This window comes from Corythoichthys intestinalis, chromosome 14, assembly GCF_030265065.1.
Source record: "Corythoichthys intestinalis isolate RoL2023-P3 chromosome 14, ASM3026506v1, whole genome shotgun sequence".
Taxonomy (NCBI): Eukaryota; Metazoa; Chordata; class Actinopteri; order Syngnathiformes; family Syngnathidae; genus Corythoichthys; species Corythoichthys intestinalis.
Window position 1 is genome coordinate 36,661,620 of NC_080408.1, and position 12,728 is coordinate 36,674,347.

Consider the following 12,728-nt stretch of genomic DNA (forward strand, 5'->3'; position numbering starts at 1 on the left):
TAGAAATTTTATATTAAAACCCCTCTTAATGTTTTCGTTTTAATAAAATTTGTTAAATTTTCAATCAAAAAATAAACTAGTAGCCCGCCATTGTTGATGGCAATAATTACTTACACTATAAAATCAGTCGCACCCAAACGCCAGCAGAGGGCAGCAAAACTCCGCAAAACACAATTAACAAGTGGGCCTTTCACTCTAGTGACATTTAAATATGTCTGAGCTGGGCAAGTGCGTTAATTGCGTCAAATATTTTAACGTGGTGATTAATTTAAAAAATTAATTAACGCCAGTTAACGCGATAATTTTGACAGCCCTAGTTGCTAATCAATTTGAATTTAATATTATTTATTGATGTTATTAAATTTTATTTTTCAGTGTCAAATGGTCAAAAATGTAACTCGAGTGTATTTTTACAGTTTAGATTACTTTTTTTTGTTGTTGTTGTTATTCAGGCAAATTGATGTGCTTTAAGTCTTATCTGTTACAAAACTGTTAACAAAGTAATACTTTATTGTAAGTTGGTCTATATTTTTTTGTAAATATTAAAAAGGACATGTTATGCAGAGGTGTACTTACAGATAAATCAGAAGCACTGCTTTGATTTAAATTCCAATGATGTTATTATATATAAAATGAAATATTACAATAAAAAAATGTTAAGCAAAAGAGCTTTGTGAAGCTGTATTTTTAAATCACGTCCTTTAGTCTGAGTGTAATCTACACACCCCTGCTGAAATGTCAGCTTTAACTGATAGTAAAAATGTCAGCATTTCAACATTGTAACCTATGCAACGCAAGAATTATTTTTACAGTGTATCACAAAAGTGAGTATACCCGTCGCATTTCTGCAGAAATTTAAGTATATCTTTTCATGGGACAACACTGACAAAATGACACTTTGACACAAGAAAAGTAGTAGCAGCTTATATAATAGAGTTAATTTATTTTCCCCCCAAAATAACTCAAAATATAGCCATTAATACCAAACCCCTGGCAACGAAAGTGAGTACACACCTTAGTGAAAGTTGTCAATATTAACATACAACATGTCAACTGTCAATATTTTGTGTTGCCACCACTGTTATCCAGAACTGCCTTTACTCTTCTGGGCATGGAGTTGACCAGAGCTTCACAGGTTGCCACTGGACTGCACCTCCACTCCTCCATGACGACGTTGCGGAGCTGCCGGATATTTGAGACTTTGCGCACCTCCACCTTTCACTTGGAAAGGAAAATGGAGGGAATTGGAGGGGAAATGACAAGCAGTACTCAATTTGGACATTTAGGGATGTAGTTTCTAAGGGGTGCATTCACTTTTGTTGCCAGGGGTTTAGATATTATATATAAGCTGCACACAGACTACTTTTCATTGTGTCAAAGTGTCATTTTGTCAGTGCTGTCCCATGAAAAGATATACTTAAATATCTGCAGAAATGCGAGGGGTGTACTCACTTTTGTGATACACTGTGTGTATACCCCTGCAAAATTAACCAATCATACGGAAACTACAACACTTTCCCCTCCATGCATTTTTTTGGGAAAAAATAAACATTTCAATAAATAATGGTTTATTTTAACAACAGGTATGGCTTATATACAATTGTAAGAATGTTAAAATAAAGTGAAATCAAACATTCTGAAATCATAAATGGTACAATCTATGTTTTTCTCTTTTTACATTCATTCAAATCCCTCTTCAAGTGAGGAAGAAAGCAGAACCTGAACACTTGGTCACCTTTCACTCATCGATCCTTCACTGTTACATTCGCTGTTCAGTACTGCTGTGCAGTATTCACCTTAACGCACACTGTAGGATGTTCGCTCACAGTTTACACTGGTGCCAAGTTGGATTTGTTGTTTTGCGATGCTTCAGTTAGAACCTTGCAAAAGTTGGATGAGATGTGACTTGAGTTTTGTCGTTTTAATTTGGCCGCTGGTGTGGCGACACAAGAAAACACATGCACACATAACACACATATCGAACGGAAGGAAGCAGAGTTAAAATAAAATCTCTGCAGCAGATGTCACCCTTTCCGCTGGCAAAACCGAGATGGTCAATTGTTAAAATTAAGCTCCTTCTTCCCTTTTCTATTGTATTTTTCATCCTATTTGGGAAATGCTTCTTTGAAACAACATTATAAGAGGGCCACACTGAAAAAGAAATTGTGAAGAAGTATATTTAAAAAAATAAAAAATAAAAAAAAAGTCAAATTCTTTTGGCACATGTCAACTCATTTACTGCCATTGACAGTGATAGGCGTCCAACTCGTTTGAAATGAGAAGCAGTTTAAATTGATTGTATGTCAATCACAATGAAGGCGTACATATGTCATGGTGTGAGAAGAGCCAGTGTAACAATAGTAGTGGTTCTGCTTATTTAAAAAAATGGTTAGGATACAACATCTCAAGTTAGGGTATCTAGTAAAAAGATATGTGACGAGGAGGAAAAAACATGTTGAAAAAAAAAAAGATTGGAGGAAAAGTGAATATTAAGGAATGAGTTCATTTTACAAAACATTTCTAATATAACAAAAATGTCAGATGATCATTTTTGCTGGTCTTTTATGAATTCTCAAATAACAAAAAAACATTTGTTCTTTAGAAGAGACAATATTTTGAGATTATATTTATTCCTGTAGAATTCACGTTTTTAAAATTAGGTTTTCCCAAACAAACACAAATTTAAAGTTAAGTGAATAACCTTTAATCACACTACTGAGTGCAAGTGAAACGTAAAACACAAAATCTTGGGCTACGTTTACACTGCAGGGCATGACGCCCCATTTTTTTTTTTTTTTGTAATTGCGATATTTTTGTGTGCCTATTCAAATTGCACAAATATATGTGATTCACAGTGTGACGGGAACATATCCTTGACGTGACAATTTCCGTAAACACTTCATCACATGAAGTAAATATGGTCTCCTATGCCATCCTGGGACTTTTGATGTAACTTTTGAGGATTTTATGCAACTGGCACCAGTCCTCAAGAAAAAAAGTCCTTAAATATTAAGAGTAAATTTCATTTCATGAAAAAAAATCAATAAATTTAGATTTTGAACAATGATTTGAAAAAGACTTCTGTTAAACTAGAAACTGCAACTTCTGGAGAAATTACTATGAGGCGTTGCTGTGGGGAGATACAGATCCTAACCTCGCCCAGGTTGACATGGGGACATTTCAGGGACAATATCAGGCCACTTCCTGTTGATTTGGGGACATTTGGGGGACATGTCCTCGTCATATCAAGTCACTTCCTGTTGATTGGGGGGCATGTCCAGGTGATATCAGGTCAATGCAATGTAAATGCCATTGGAAACGTGTGGGAAATTTGGATGTACATGGCCGTCAATGGCATCGAGTTAGATATGCGTCAATGGAATCCTTGTACATTGATATCAATTGAATCTAAATAAATGGGGTATATGAGCGTCAATGCAATGTAAATGCCATTGGAAATGAATGGGAAATTTGGACGTACATGGCCGTCAATGGCATCGACTTACATATGCGTCAATGGAATCCAAGTACACTGACACCAATAGAATCGGGGACACCTGGGGATTTGGGACACGTCCTGTTGTTATCAGGTCATTTCCTGTACATTTGGGGACATTTGAGGGACATATCCTGGTCATAATCAAGTCACTTCCTGTTGATTTGGGGGCATGTCCAAGTGATATCAGCTCAATGCAATGTAAATGTCATTGGAAACGAGTGGGAAATTCGGACGTACATGGCTGTCAATATCATCGACTTACATATGCGTCAATGGAATCCTTGTACATTGGCATGAATTGAATCAACATAAACGGGGTATATGGGCGTCAATGCAATGTAAACGCCATTGGAAATGAATGGGAAATTTGGACGTACATGGCCGTCAATGTCATCGACTTACATATGCGTCAATGGAATCCAAGTACATTGGCCTTAACAGAATCGACATACATGATTGTCAATCGCATTGACGTGCATCGTCCTCATTGGAACCTGTTTAAATGGGCGTCAATGCAAAATAAATGCTATTGGAAATGAATGGGAAATTTGGACTTATGAGGCTGTCAATGGCATCCCATTAGAAATGAATGGGACAGTTTTTGGTGGTTTTTTTTCCAAATTCTGTAAACACCTTTTATGCCCCTCACTGTCCCAAAATTTTGATGTCACATTATGTGATTTGGTCAAAAATTGTCGGACTACATACATTTAAAGATTTTTATTTTTATTTTTTTTCCCGATAAGTCGGCGTTTACGGGCGAACTGAACATTTTTCGGGGTCATTCGAAAATGCGCCGCGCGAAAATTCCCGTCGTTTCAATATTTCAACTGTGCCGATCGGTCGAGCTGTGCAGCACACTGATATACCAAAACAATTTTTGTATGTTTTGCATCAAATCCAATATTAAAGTTAGTTTAAAAAAAAAATAATATATATATATATATTTTTTTAAGTTTTAGCTGCTTAAATGACCTTTTCCCAAAACATTTTTGATTCCTCCTCAGTGTGGCCCAAATACTACTACATGGTTTCAATGTGGACTTCACATGATTGCAGGGAATTTGTGCTTGGCGTGGTGTAGCAGCATCACATTGGCAAAAATGTTCCATGTATGATCATCTATCATGAATTGCCATCTTAAAAAAACACCATTGTACTTTGATTTAAGCTGCATTACATCATTCACAGGAAGGAAGGAGAAAACAAGCACAATCTTAAGGTCAGTGCATATGGCGGAAGATCATTGTTGCTAAGTACCTGTGATATTTGGCGGGGTGTTTTCATGGCCGTACCACGACAGAGCGAGACAAACCTCATTTCGGTCTTTTAAAAAAATAAAAATAAAAAAAAAAGTAAATTGTTGTCTAGCTTCGAGATTTACAGTTAGCAATTGTAAACATCTCTGCAAGACTGTATGTGTGTGTGTCAAGTATAGACAGAAGAGTTAAGTCTCTTTATAAGCAGTTACATGTGCGTGAATGTGAAAAATAAATATTGTAGCCGAAAAATGGCCGTATTTTGTGTGCTGTCTGAGGTGTGACTTATTGCAAGGTTAAGCTTTGTACATAAATCGGGTCAATCACTTTTTAAATTTGCTTGACACACACACAACTATGCATTTGCTGACAATATCAAGGGAGTATTACGACAGTCTGTTTTTACCCCTTGTTTTGGGGAAGATACATATTTGTGTGCGGCTCGTTCCTTGGAAACACTCCGATAGTCATCCGATTCACTCCATCCACATTAAGTCTATGACAGGGAAACATGCAATATTCATTTTTGGCACTTTTCATTTTGGTTTTATGGGGGGAGTAGTTTTTTGTGCCGTTTCTTGTGATTGTTCGCCCAAGTTACAGCCCAAGAATTAATAGTTATTTGTTCCATGCAGTGCATAACAAAAGTATCAGACCCGTTTATGTTGCCCAAAATGAGCAGCGTTAAAAAAAAATAGGAAAGGTCTAAAATTTCAAATTGTAATTATTTTTGCCTCCCTGAACAGAAAAAAAATGTCTTTTAATGTTTAAATATATTATTTTTTACAGGTCATATTTGGATGAAGTCAGTTTAAATTTCTCATTACTGCTCAGAACAGCTATTGAAAATGACATTTTGTGTCAACTAGAGGAAATTCACCATTAACTTGCAGATTTTCGCTTTTTGTTGAATCACTATTTTCATTTCTCATTCGAGGTTATGAAAAACCAGTCTAAAAAAAAATCGTTCAGCACTGCATGTGTGACAAACATGTTTTCATTTGGACTTTTCAGCATTTCATCGTCACTTTCTGATCGACTTGAAAAGTTTTTTAATCCATTTATACGTTTAAAGGCTGGTGATGTTTCTTTTTCCTGTTGACTGACAAAAACAAAAAAAAAACAGTACAAGAAAGCAGTCTCTTGTGCAGGAAGAGGAACAGGAGAGAGATCATGTGACCCCCCCAACTACAAGCTGGGACGGTCTTCTTTTTAAGTGCGAGAGCATGTATTTGCCGTAGCACACAGGCAGTCATTGTCATCATCATCATGACGACGCCACACTATTGATGGCGTTACTTTCAGTGCTCACGCTGATTGACAGCACGCCAGAGTCTATGGGGGAGGAAACTGTACAGACCATTATAGAGGGAGGGGGCGCTCCTGAAGGGCTAGAATCAGAGTCTGAGTCAAGAGAAACCCGTAAAGGAGGATCAGTCAAAGTGGTTGCTTCTGTGATGAGGGGAGTGGGGGGAGAGGGAGGTGGGGAAGGGGATTCAAGTGGGGACGTGGGGCTCGACGGGGGTAAAACAGAGTCTGGGATGGGTGTTGGAAGGGGGGAACAATGGTTGCCGCTGGGAGGCAACGGCAGCGTAGATTCGTCTTCTATCTCCATTTCTAAGTGGATGTCTGGCAGAAGGGTGGCAGAAGCATCACTATCTGCCGTGGGGGGTGGTGGCGCCGGTGACGGCGAGTCAGCTAAAGAGTCTTCTGGGGACGGTGGATCAGGTTGTTCGGACGTAATATCCTTGTCCACCTGGTCGGGGGGGTCCAGAAGCGCTTCTAGGGTTGGGGACGGATGCAGACCGTCGTCCGTTTGGGAGATGACGGTGTGAGCAAGGGGCTCGATAGAAGCGAGGACCACTTCTGAAGGCTCATCATTGGGCGACATGGGTTGTGAACGCGCAGAACACAGAAGGCGCTCCTTGCTGGCGTGGACGATGTCATCTTTCGTGAGCGCCGCGTCATCGTCGTCAACGGCCGTCTCGCCAAGAGTGTTCACGTCGGCGGCCCCGTCCATGGTGGAGAGGGCGGTGGCGGCCGCTTCGTGCAGCGGCGTGTCGTGCACGCGCTTGTAATCGCGGGTGCTTTCGGAGGTCGCCAGCAGGAAGTGCTGTTCGCCAGGCTTGCGCGGCGGGAGCAGCGGTTGCCGTGTGTAGCTCTCACCGTCGGCAAGCGTCTCGGGCAGCGGGCGGTAGCGCGTCTCGGGCAGCAGCAGGATGCAAATGATGCAGATGAGCGTGCAGCAGGCGAAGATAATGTGATGCAGGAAGTAGCCCTTCTGGTTGTGGAGTTCCATGATGGGCGCCGTCAGCATGCCGAAGCCGGCGCTCGCTAGGACCAGACCCAGGCCGCCGCCCCTGCACGCATGTCCATCACATTACATTATTTCTTTTCTTCCCTGTGGCAAAATGTTTGAAAAATGCGTCACTGAAATGTGGACACAGACACACCCCCTGCCAGAGGTGGGTAGTAATGAGTTACATTTACTTGAGTTTTTTAGAAAAATGTTTCCTAAGAGTTGTTTTACTACAGTAAACCATACTCTTTATTTTTTATTAGATTTGTAAAGAAGAAACACTAATCTTATTCCGCTAATTTGGGCTACAATAGTCATTACATTTTTCTTCTTTATTCTACATAATAGATTTTACCTTCTTTTTTTTTGCCAGAGACACCAACAGTGGCGCTACCAGTTCCAACACTCCATTATACCGATCAGACTCAAGTTTGCCGTTCTATGATAAAGTCGCCTGTTCAATCATGTGGCGTCTTTAGCGCACCGTAAAAAATTAAGTATTGACATAGAGCGCTGTCATCAACATGACTCGAAAGCGCAGATTTTAGGCTCTCTGCCAGTTTTTATTTGGCACCGATCGACCACGGAAAACCGGAGATATGATCGTTTTAGTTTCATAATGTTTTCTCCACTCGAACGCACTCAAGCTCTTTGGACGAATGACGCTTCAGTTCTGTATTTTTTTCTCTCGCCGGAATTCAATGTTTTTCTTTTTGTTTGGCTTTATGTGGTTGTATAGTAGGTTTAGTGTTCTTCTTCAAAGTATAATAATAACAGTCCATATAGATAACTTGGTGCATAGATGAAAAAAAAAAAATCAAAAATTCAATCATCGTAAGAAGTTACTCACAATTTTGCTCATTACTTGAGTATTCTCTTCAACAAATACTTTTTTAATTGTACTTGAGTAATATTATTTTGAGTTAACACTACTCTTACTTGAGTAAAATTTTTGGCTACTCTACCCACCTCTGCTCCCTGCTCAGTACAGGCTAGCGGTGTGCCCAAAAAAATCGATTACTAGATCCATCGAGATTCTATGTTGAAAAACGATTTTCCCTAATAACTTTATGACAGCCGCTAGTAGCGGAATGAAATTCAAGACACGTCTGCCGCCCGGACACCTTTAAAGGACGCACGCACGCACGACGATATGATGGACGCAGCTGAAGTTACTGAGCGAGATATTTACTCTTGTTTAAAAGACTCGAAAATAAATTTGTGTATGAGACAGGCAGGGACCCAGCGGTCGCGCTTTGGGTCCTGTTCAGTGCCAAGTTATTTTTTAGAGCGAAAGGGGAAAGGAGCTCGTTCGTTGCTCCTTGTCTTTCAGTTGTCCAGCAGTAGTTTCAAGTAGGGTTGTTTCGATCATGTTTTTTTGCTCCCGACCCGATCCCGATCGTTTTAGTTTGAGTATCTGCCGATCCCGATATTTCCCGATCCGATTGATTTTTTTTTTGCTTCCAATTCAATTCTAATCATTCCCGATAATTTTTCCCGATCATATACATTTTGGCAATGCATTAAGAAAAAAAATGAATAAAACTCGGACGAATATATACATTCAACATACAGTACAAAAGTACTGTATTTGTTTATTATGACAATAAATCCTCAAGATGGCATTTACATTATTAACATTCTTTCTGTGAGAGGGATCCACGGATAGAAAGACTTGTGACTTTGTATATTGTGACTATATATTGCCATCTAGTGTATTTGTTGAGCTTTCAGTAAATGATACTGTAGCCATGCCCCGATGCATGATGGGAAGTGGAACCATGACTGTGCGTAGTGCTACCAATTGATATATCTTCTCTGCGTTGGGAAATAAAATAAGATGTTAAGAAAAAGATCAATTGCTACTTTGCTTCCCCACATTGCTTCCCAAGATATTTTTAATCATAGGGAGAGGGATTGTAAGGCTTTAGCCAATTAAAATAAGCCTCCAAAGGCTGCCAAAATTCACTCTACTCATTTTACGCTGCCTTTTATCTCTCTATATAGGTAAAATGGCGCCATTACAGATTGAGCGCGACAATGCGTGAGTGGGTCGTGCAACGCATGCATTAATTGCGTTAAATATTTTAACGTGATACAGTTATAAAAAAAACGTATTACTGCCGTTATCGGGATAAATTTGATAACCCTACCTTAAGCTTAAACTAAACACTCTGGATGAGTGTAACATATTATTATGTCTGTAACGTTAAATACAATTAGAAAACGATTTAATAATTAAAAAAAAAAAAAAAAATATATATATATATATATATATATATATTAAAAAAAGGCATGGCCGATATTTTTTTGCCGATTCCGATACTTTGAAAATGACGTGATCAGGATGCCGATCGATCGGGACATCTCTAGTTTCAAGTCATGTCAATTGAAAAATGTCCTGAGTGTGTTGCTAAGTCCTGTGTGTGTCTATAAGAGGTGAGTACACAAACCCTCTTGTACGGTTTAGCCTTTATTGTTTTTGTTTTTGAGATGTTAACAGTTAGTGCCAAGCGCTAAGCTAATCAGCGAATTCGCTAACGTATATTTCCATGTCCATTTCTGCGTTGTTTGTTTGTGTACAAAAGTTACTCCATGTGCAGAATGTGTAAAACCATGATTAAGTACAGTGGTAACACTACAAACATGCGAAATTGTACAGAAATTTGTGGGGGAAAATTATATTGGTTAAAAGAAGTCTTATTTTTAATTTTCATTGTATTGTTGACAAAAATAAGTACTGTCTTATTAACAGCTAATGTTTTTGCATCTTATTTTGAAAAGAGCATCTCAAGGTCAGCTGTGTGATGTATAGGCATATTGAGAAATAAGTACTGCCTTTAAAATGGTTAATGTTTTTGCACTTACCTTGCAAAAAAACAGCTTATGGGCAGCTTTTTGTTGTATGGGCATGTAATATAAATTTTTTTGGGCTACTTTATTAATTAGTAATGTATCGATAATCGTGATAATCGTTCAATAATCGAATCATAGCACCCTGAATCGAAATCGAATCGAATCATGGGGTGCCTAAGATGGCACACCCCTAGTACAGGCATGTGTTAAGTTTGTGAGTGAACAAAATGGGTTAGAGAAGGTTTGAGAGGAAGCGCAGTGGAATTTGAACCCAAGCCCACCATCCCATAAATCAAGATTGAATGTTTTAGTGCTGTACAAAATTGGGGGACCGATCAGGAAACCTATCTGGGGAAATATAACGGCTAATCCCTAAATCAATATTTACAGAATACAAATTACGGGCTGTTCTTTCCGATGTGATTTACAAAAACAATGAAATATCCTCTAATGTCTGCAGTGACATAATTTAGTTTGGAGAGCTTGTTCAGGACAGCAGAGAGCGCTCCAGCACTACATTATTTTCCTGCCGACACTACTCACAAGCCACGAGGTGGCGCCCGTTCAAAAGCAGATCTTTCATATACTACAGGGCCACGTTAGGTAAAACCATGCAGAGCTGAGAGAAGATTCGCACCATCTGTGGCCACCATGTGACAGTGATGACGACAAAGAAGAAGCCTCTGGCACTTAAGGTGGAGTTGCAAAGCTACGCAACAAAACATTAATTGCCACTGACAGTGAATTTTGTTCAACCCATTTAAAGTGGGAGGGATGGCAGTGAATGACAAGTAAACTCTATGAATAAGTATTCCCCGGACCATAAAGTTGTGTTGGGCTATACCTGATGACGGTGGGTGTGATCTCAGCACAGAAGAAGATGCTCAGGTTGCTGACGGCATGGGACGAAAACATCCCGATAATGGAGAAGGCAATTGAGAAATTCTTTTTCAGTGTGCTTGAACTATCTACAATCATAAACGCATAAGAAGACACATATTACATTTTAATACAATATGTGATTCGACAACAATAATGGCATGCAAACATTTGGAACTCTTAAGAACCTGGAAAATGGTGAAGAGCAAAGGATTTTAGTATTCAGATGTTATTCTATTTTTTTTAATACATAAATTGACTTTGAAATATTCATAGTACATGCACTGTTATCTCATTACTACATATTAGTAATAATATTCCATCTTATTTTTGTAACAAGTGGTAAACAAACAAAATTGCTAAATTAATTTACAGTCCCTGACAAAGGTCTTGTCGCTTATCCATTTTGCAGAAACAATTGCTAATAACCCGACTTTTAATTATTCAGTTGGTTTCAGAAATGGCTCATATGAAAGCTAAGACCCTCCCAAATGATGTTGAATGGACAAAAATATATTTGTTTCACTGAATAAACATATAACTTAATGAAGACATAAAGGTCAAATTTTAGCAAGACAAAGGTTTTGTCACCTACAGAAAGTAGTGTGAAAATTGAACAAAAAATGTACTTCAAATACAAAAATATGTTACATAACATAAGCGAATTAAGTAGTGGTGCTGTGAGATCCAAATATCTTGTATGACTTCCATTTTCTTGATGGACTGCATCCATGCGGTTCGGCAAGGATTCATACAATTTATTGATGAAGTCATTAGGAATATCAAAGAAAGCAGTCTTGGTTCATCAACATTCTTGGGTTTCATCTTCCATGCTCCCTCTTTCATCCTACCCCAGACATGCTCAATGGTGTTCATGTCTGGTGACTGGGCTGGCCAGTCCTGGAGGATCTTGATCTTCGTTGCCCTGAGAAACTCTGAGGTAGAGATTTAAGTATGCGATGGAGCACCATCCTGCTGCAGAATTTGTCCCTTTTTATGGTTAGAAATGTAAGAGGCAGCTAAGATTTGTTGATATTTCAGACTATTTATGTGGCTTTCATAAGAGCCATTTCTGAAACCAATTGAGTAATTAAAAGTCAGGTTATTAGCATTTGTTTCAACAAAATGGATAAGTGACAAGACTTTTGTCAGGGACTGTAATAAACAGTATCGTTAATTTGTGTATTATAAATTGTTATTCTTTTCATCAGTATTTTCTTATTCTTAACTGATCAATCATAGATGTGGTACTAATAGTATTATGAGCAGTAGTCAATAGCTGTACCTCTTTTTAGTCATTATCTGTACCCCACCCCCGACCCCCACTGTCGAAAATACCCACAAAATTCTTGAAACGCAGGTGAAAATTGCAAAAACACTTTTTGGACAGGTTTCTCCAAAAAAGAAAAATATATATATATATAATGTTTTAAATCAAGCAGACATTTTTCTATGTATAGGGTGGGGAAGGTGTTCCTGAATTTCTTAACATACAAAAAAGTGTGTATGATACACTGTACTGTACAGTATACTGTAGTAGTATTGTTTTATTTTAGCAGCACATGCGGCCTGTAGGGGCGCTCTAGCAACACATATGTATTTGGGCCTTTTCTCTCTAAATGTGCCAAAGTCCAGTTAGCTGTTACTTAGTGTTTCGACACAAAAATAGAAAAATACTAAACAAAAAAAAACAAGAAAAATGTTACTCTTACCTATATTGAGATGAGTGCTGTACTTTCCAAGCACTGGAAATCAGAAAAAAGAATGAGTCAGTCGTGAGAAAGAAAAAAAGCAACTCATGAGTTTCAATGAAATCCAAGATCAAACATGCCAAACAATGCACGATACGAGCGTGACACCTTTATTTGTTTACACAAGTTGAATATTTAATCAGTCCCTTGTAAGTGCACAAACGAACTCATGCCTTCTTGGTACA

The 12,728-nt window shown here is 38.5% G+C and overlaps 2 protein-coding genes across 3 annotated transcripts in view; one reads left to right on the plus strand and one right to left on the minus strand.

Moving 5' to 3' along the window:
- LOC130930437 (uncharacterized) overlaps positions 1–12,728 on the plus strand; it is a 90,484-nt gene that overhangs the window by 46,666 nt on the left and 31,090 nt on the right. The gene's annotated exons all lie outside the window — the stretch shown is intronic.
- The window catches only part of LOC130930434 (solute carrier family 22 member 23-like), a 66,359-nt gene continuing 54,965 nt past the window's right edge, over positions 1,335–12,728 (minus strand). The window contains exons 8-10 of one of the 2 annotated variants that reach the window (XM_057858398.1): positions 12,505–12,537; positions 10,758–10,881; positions 1,335–7,118 (exon numbers count right to left, since the gene is read on the minus strand). In XM_057858398.1, coding sequence (XP_057714381.1) covers positions 6,026–7,118; positions 10,758–10,881; positions 12,505–12,537 — 1,250 coding nt within the window. In that variant the 3' untranslated portion in view covers positions 1,335–6,025. Of the gene's footprint in view, positions 7,160–10,757; positions 10,882–12,504; positions 12,538–12,728 lie in introns of both variants that reach the window. The other variant, XM_057858399.1, reaches the window with a different exon arrangement.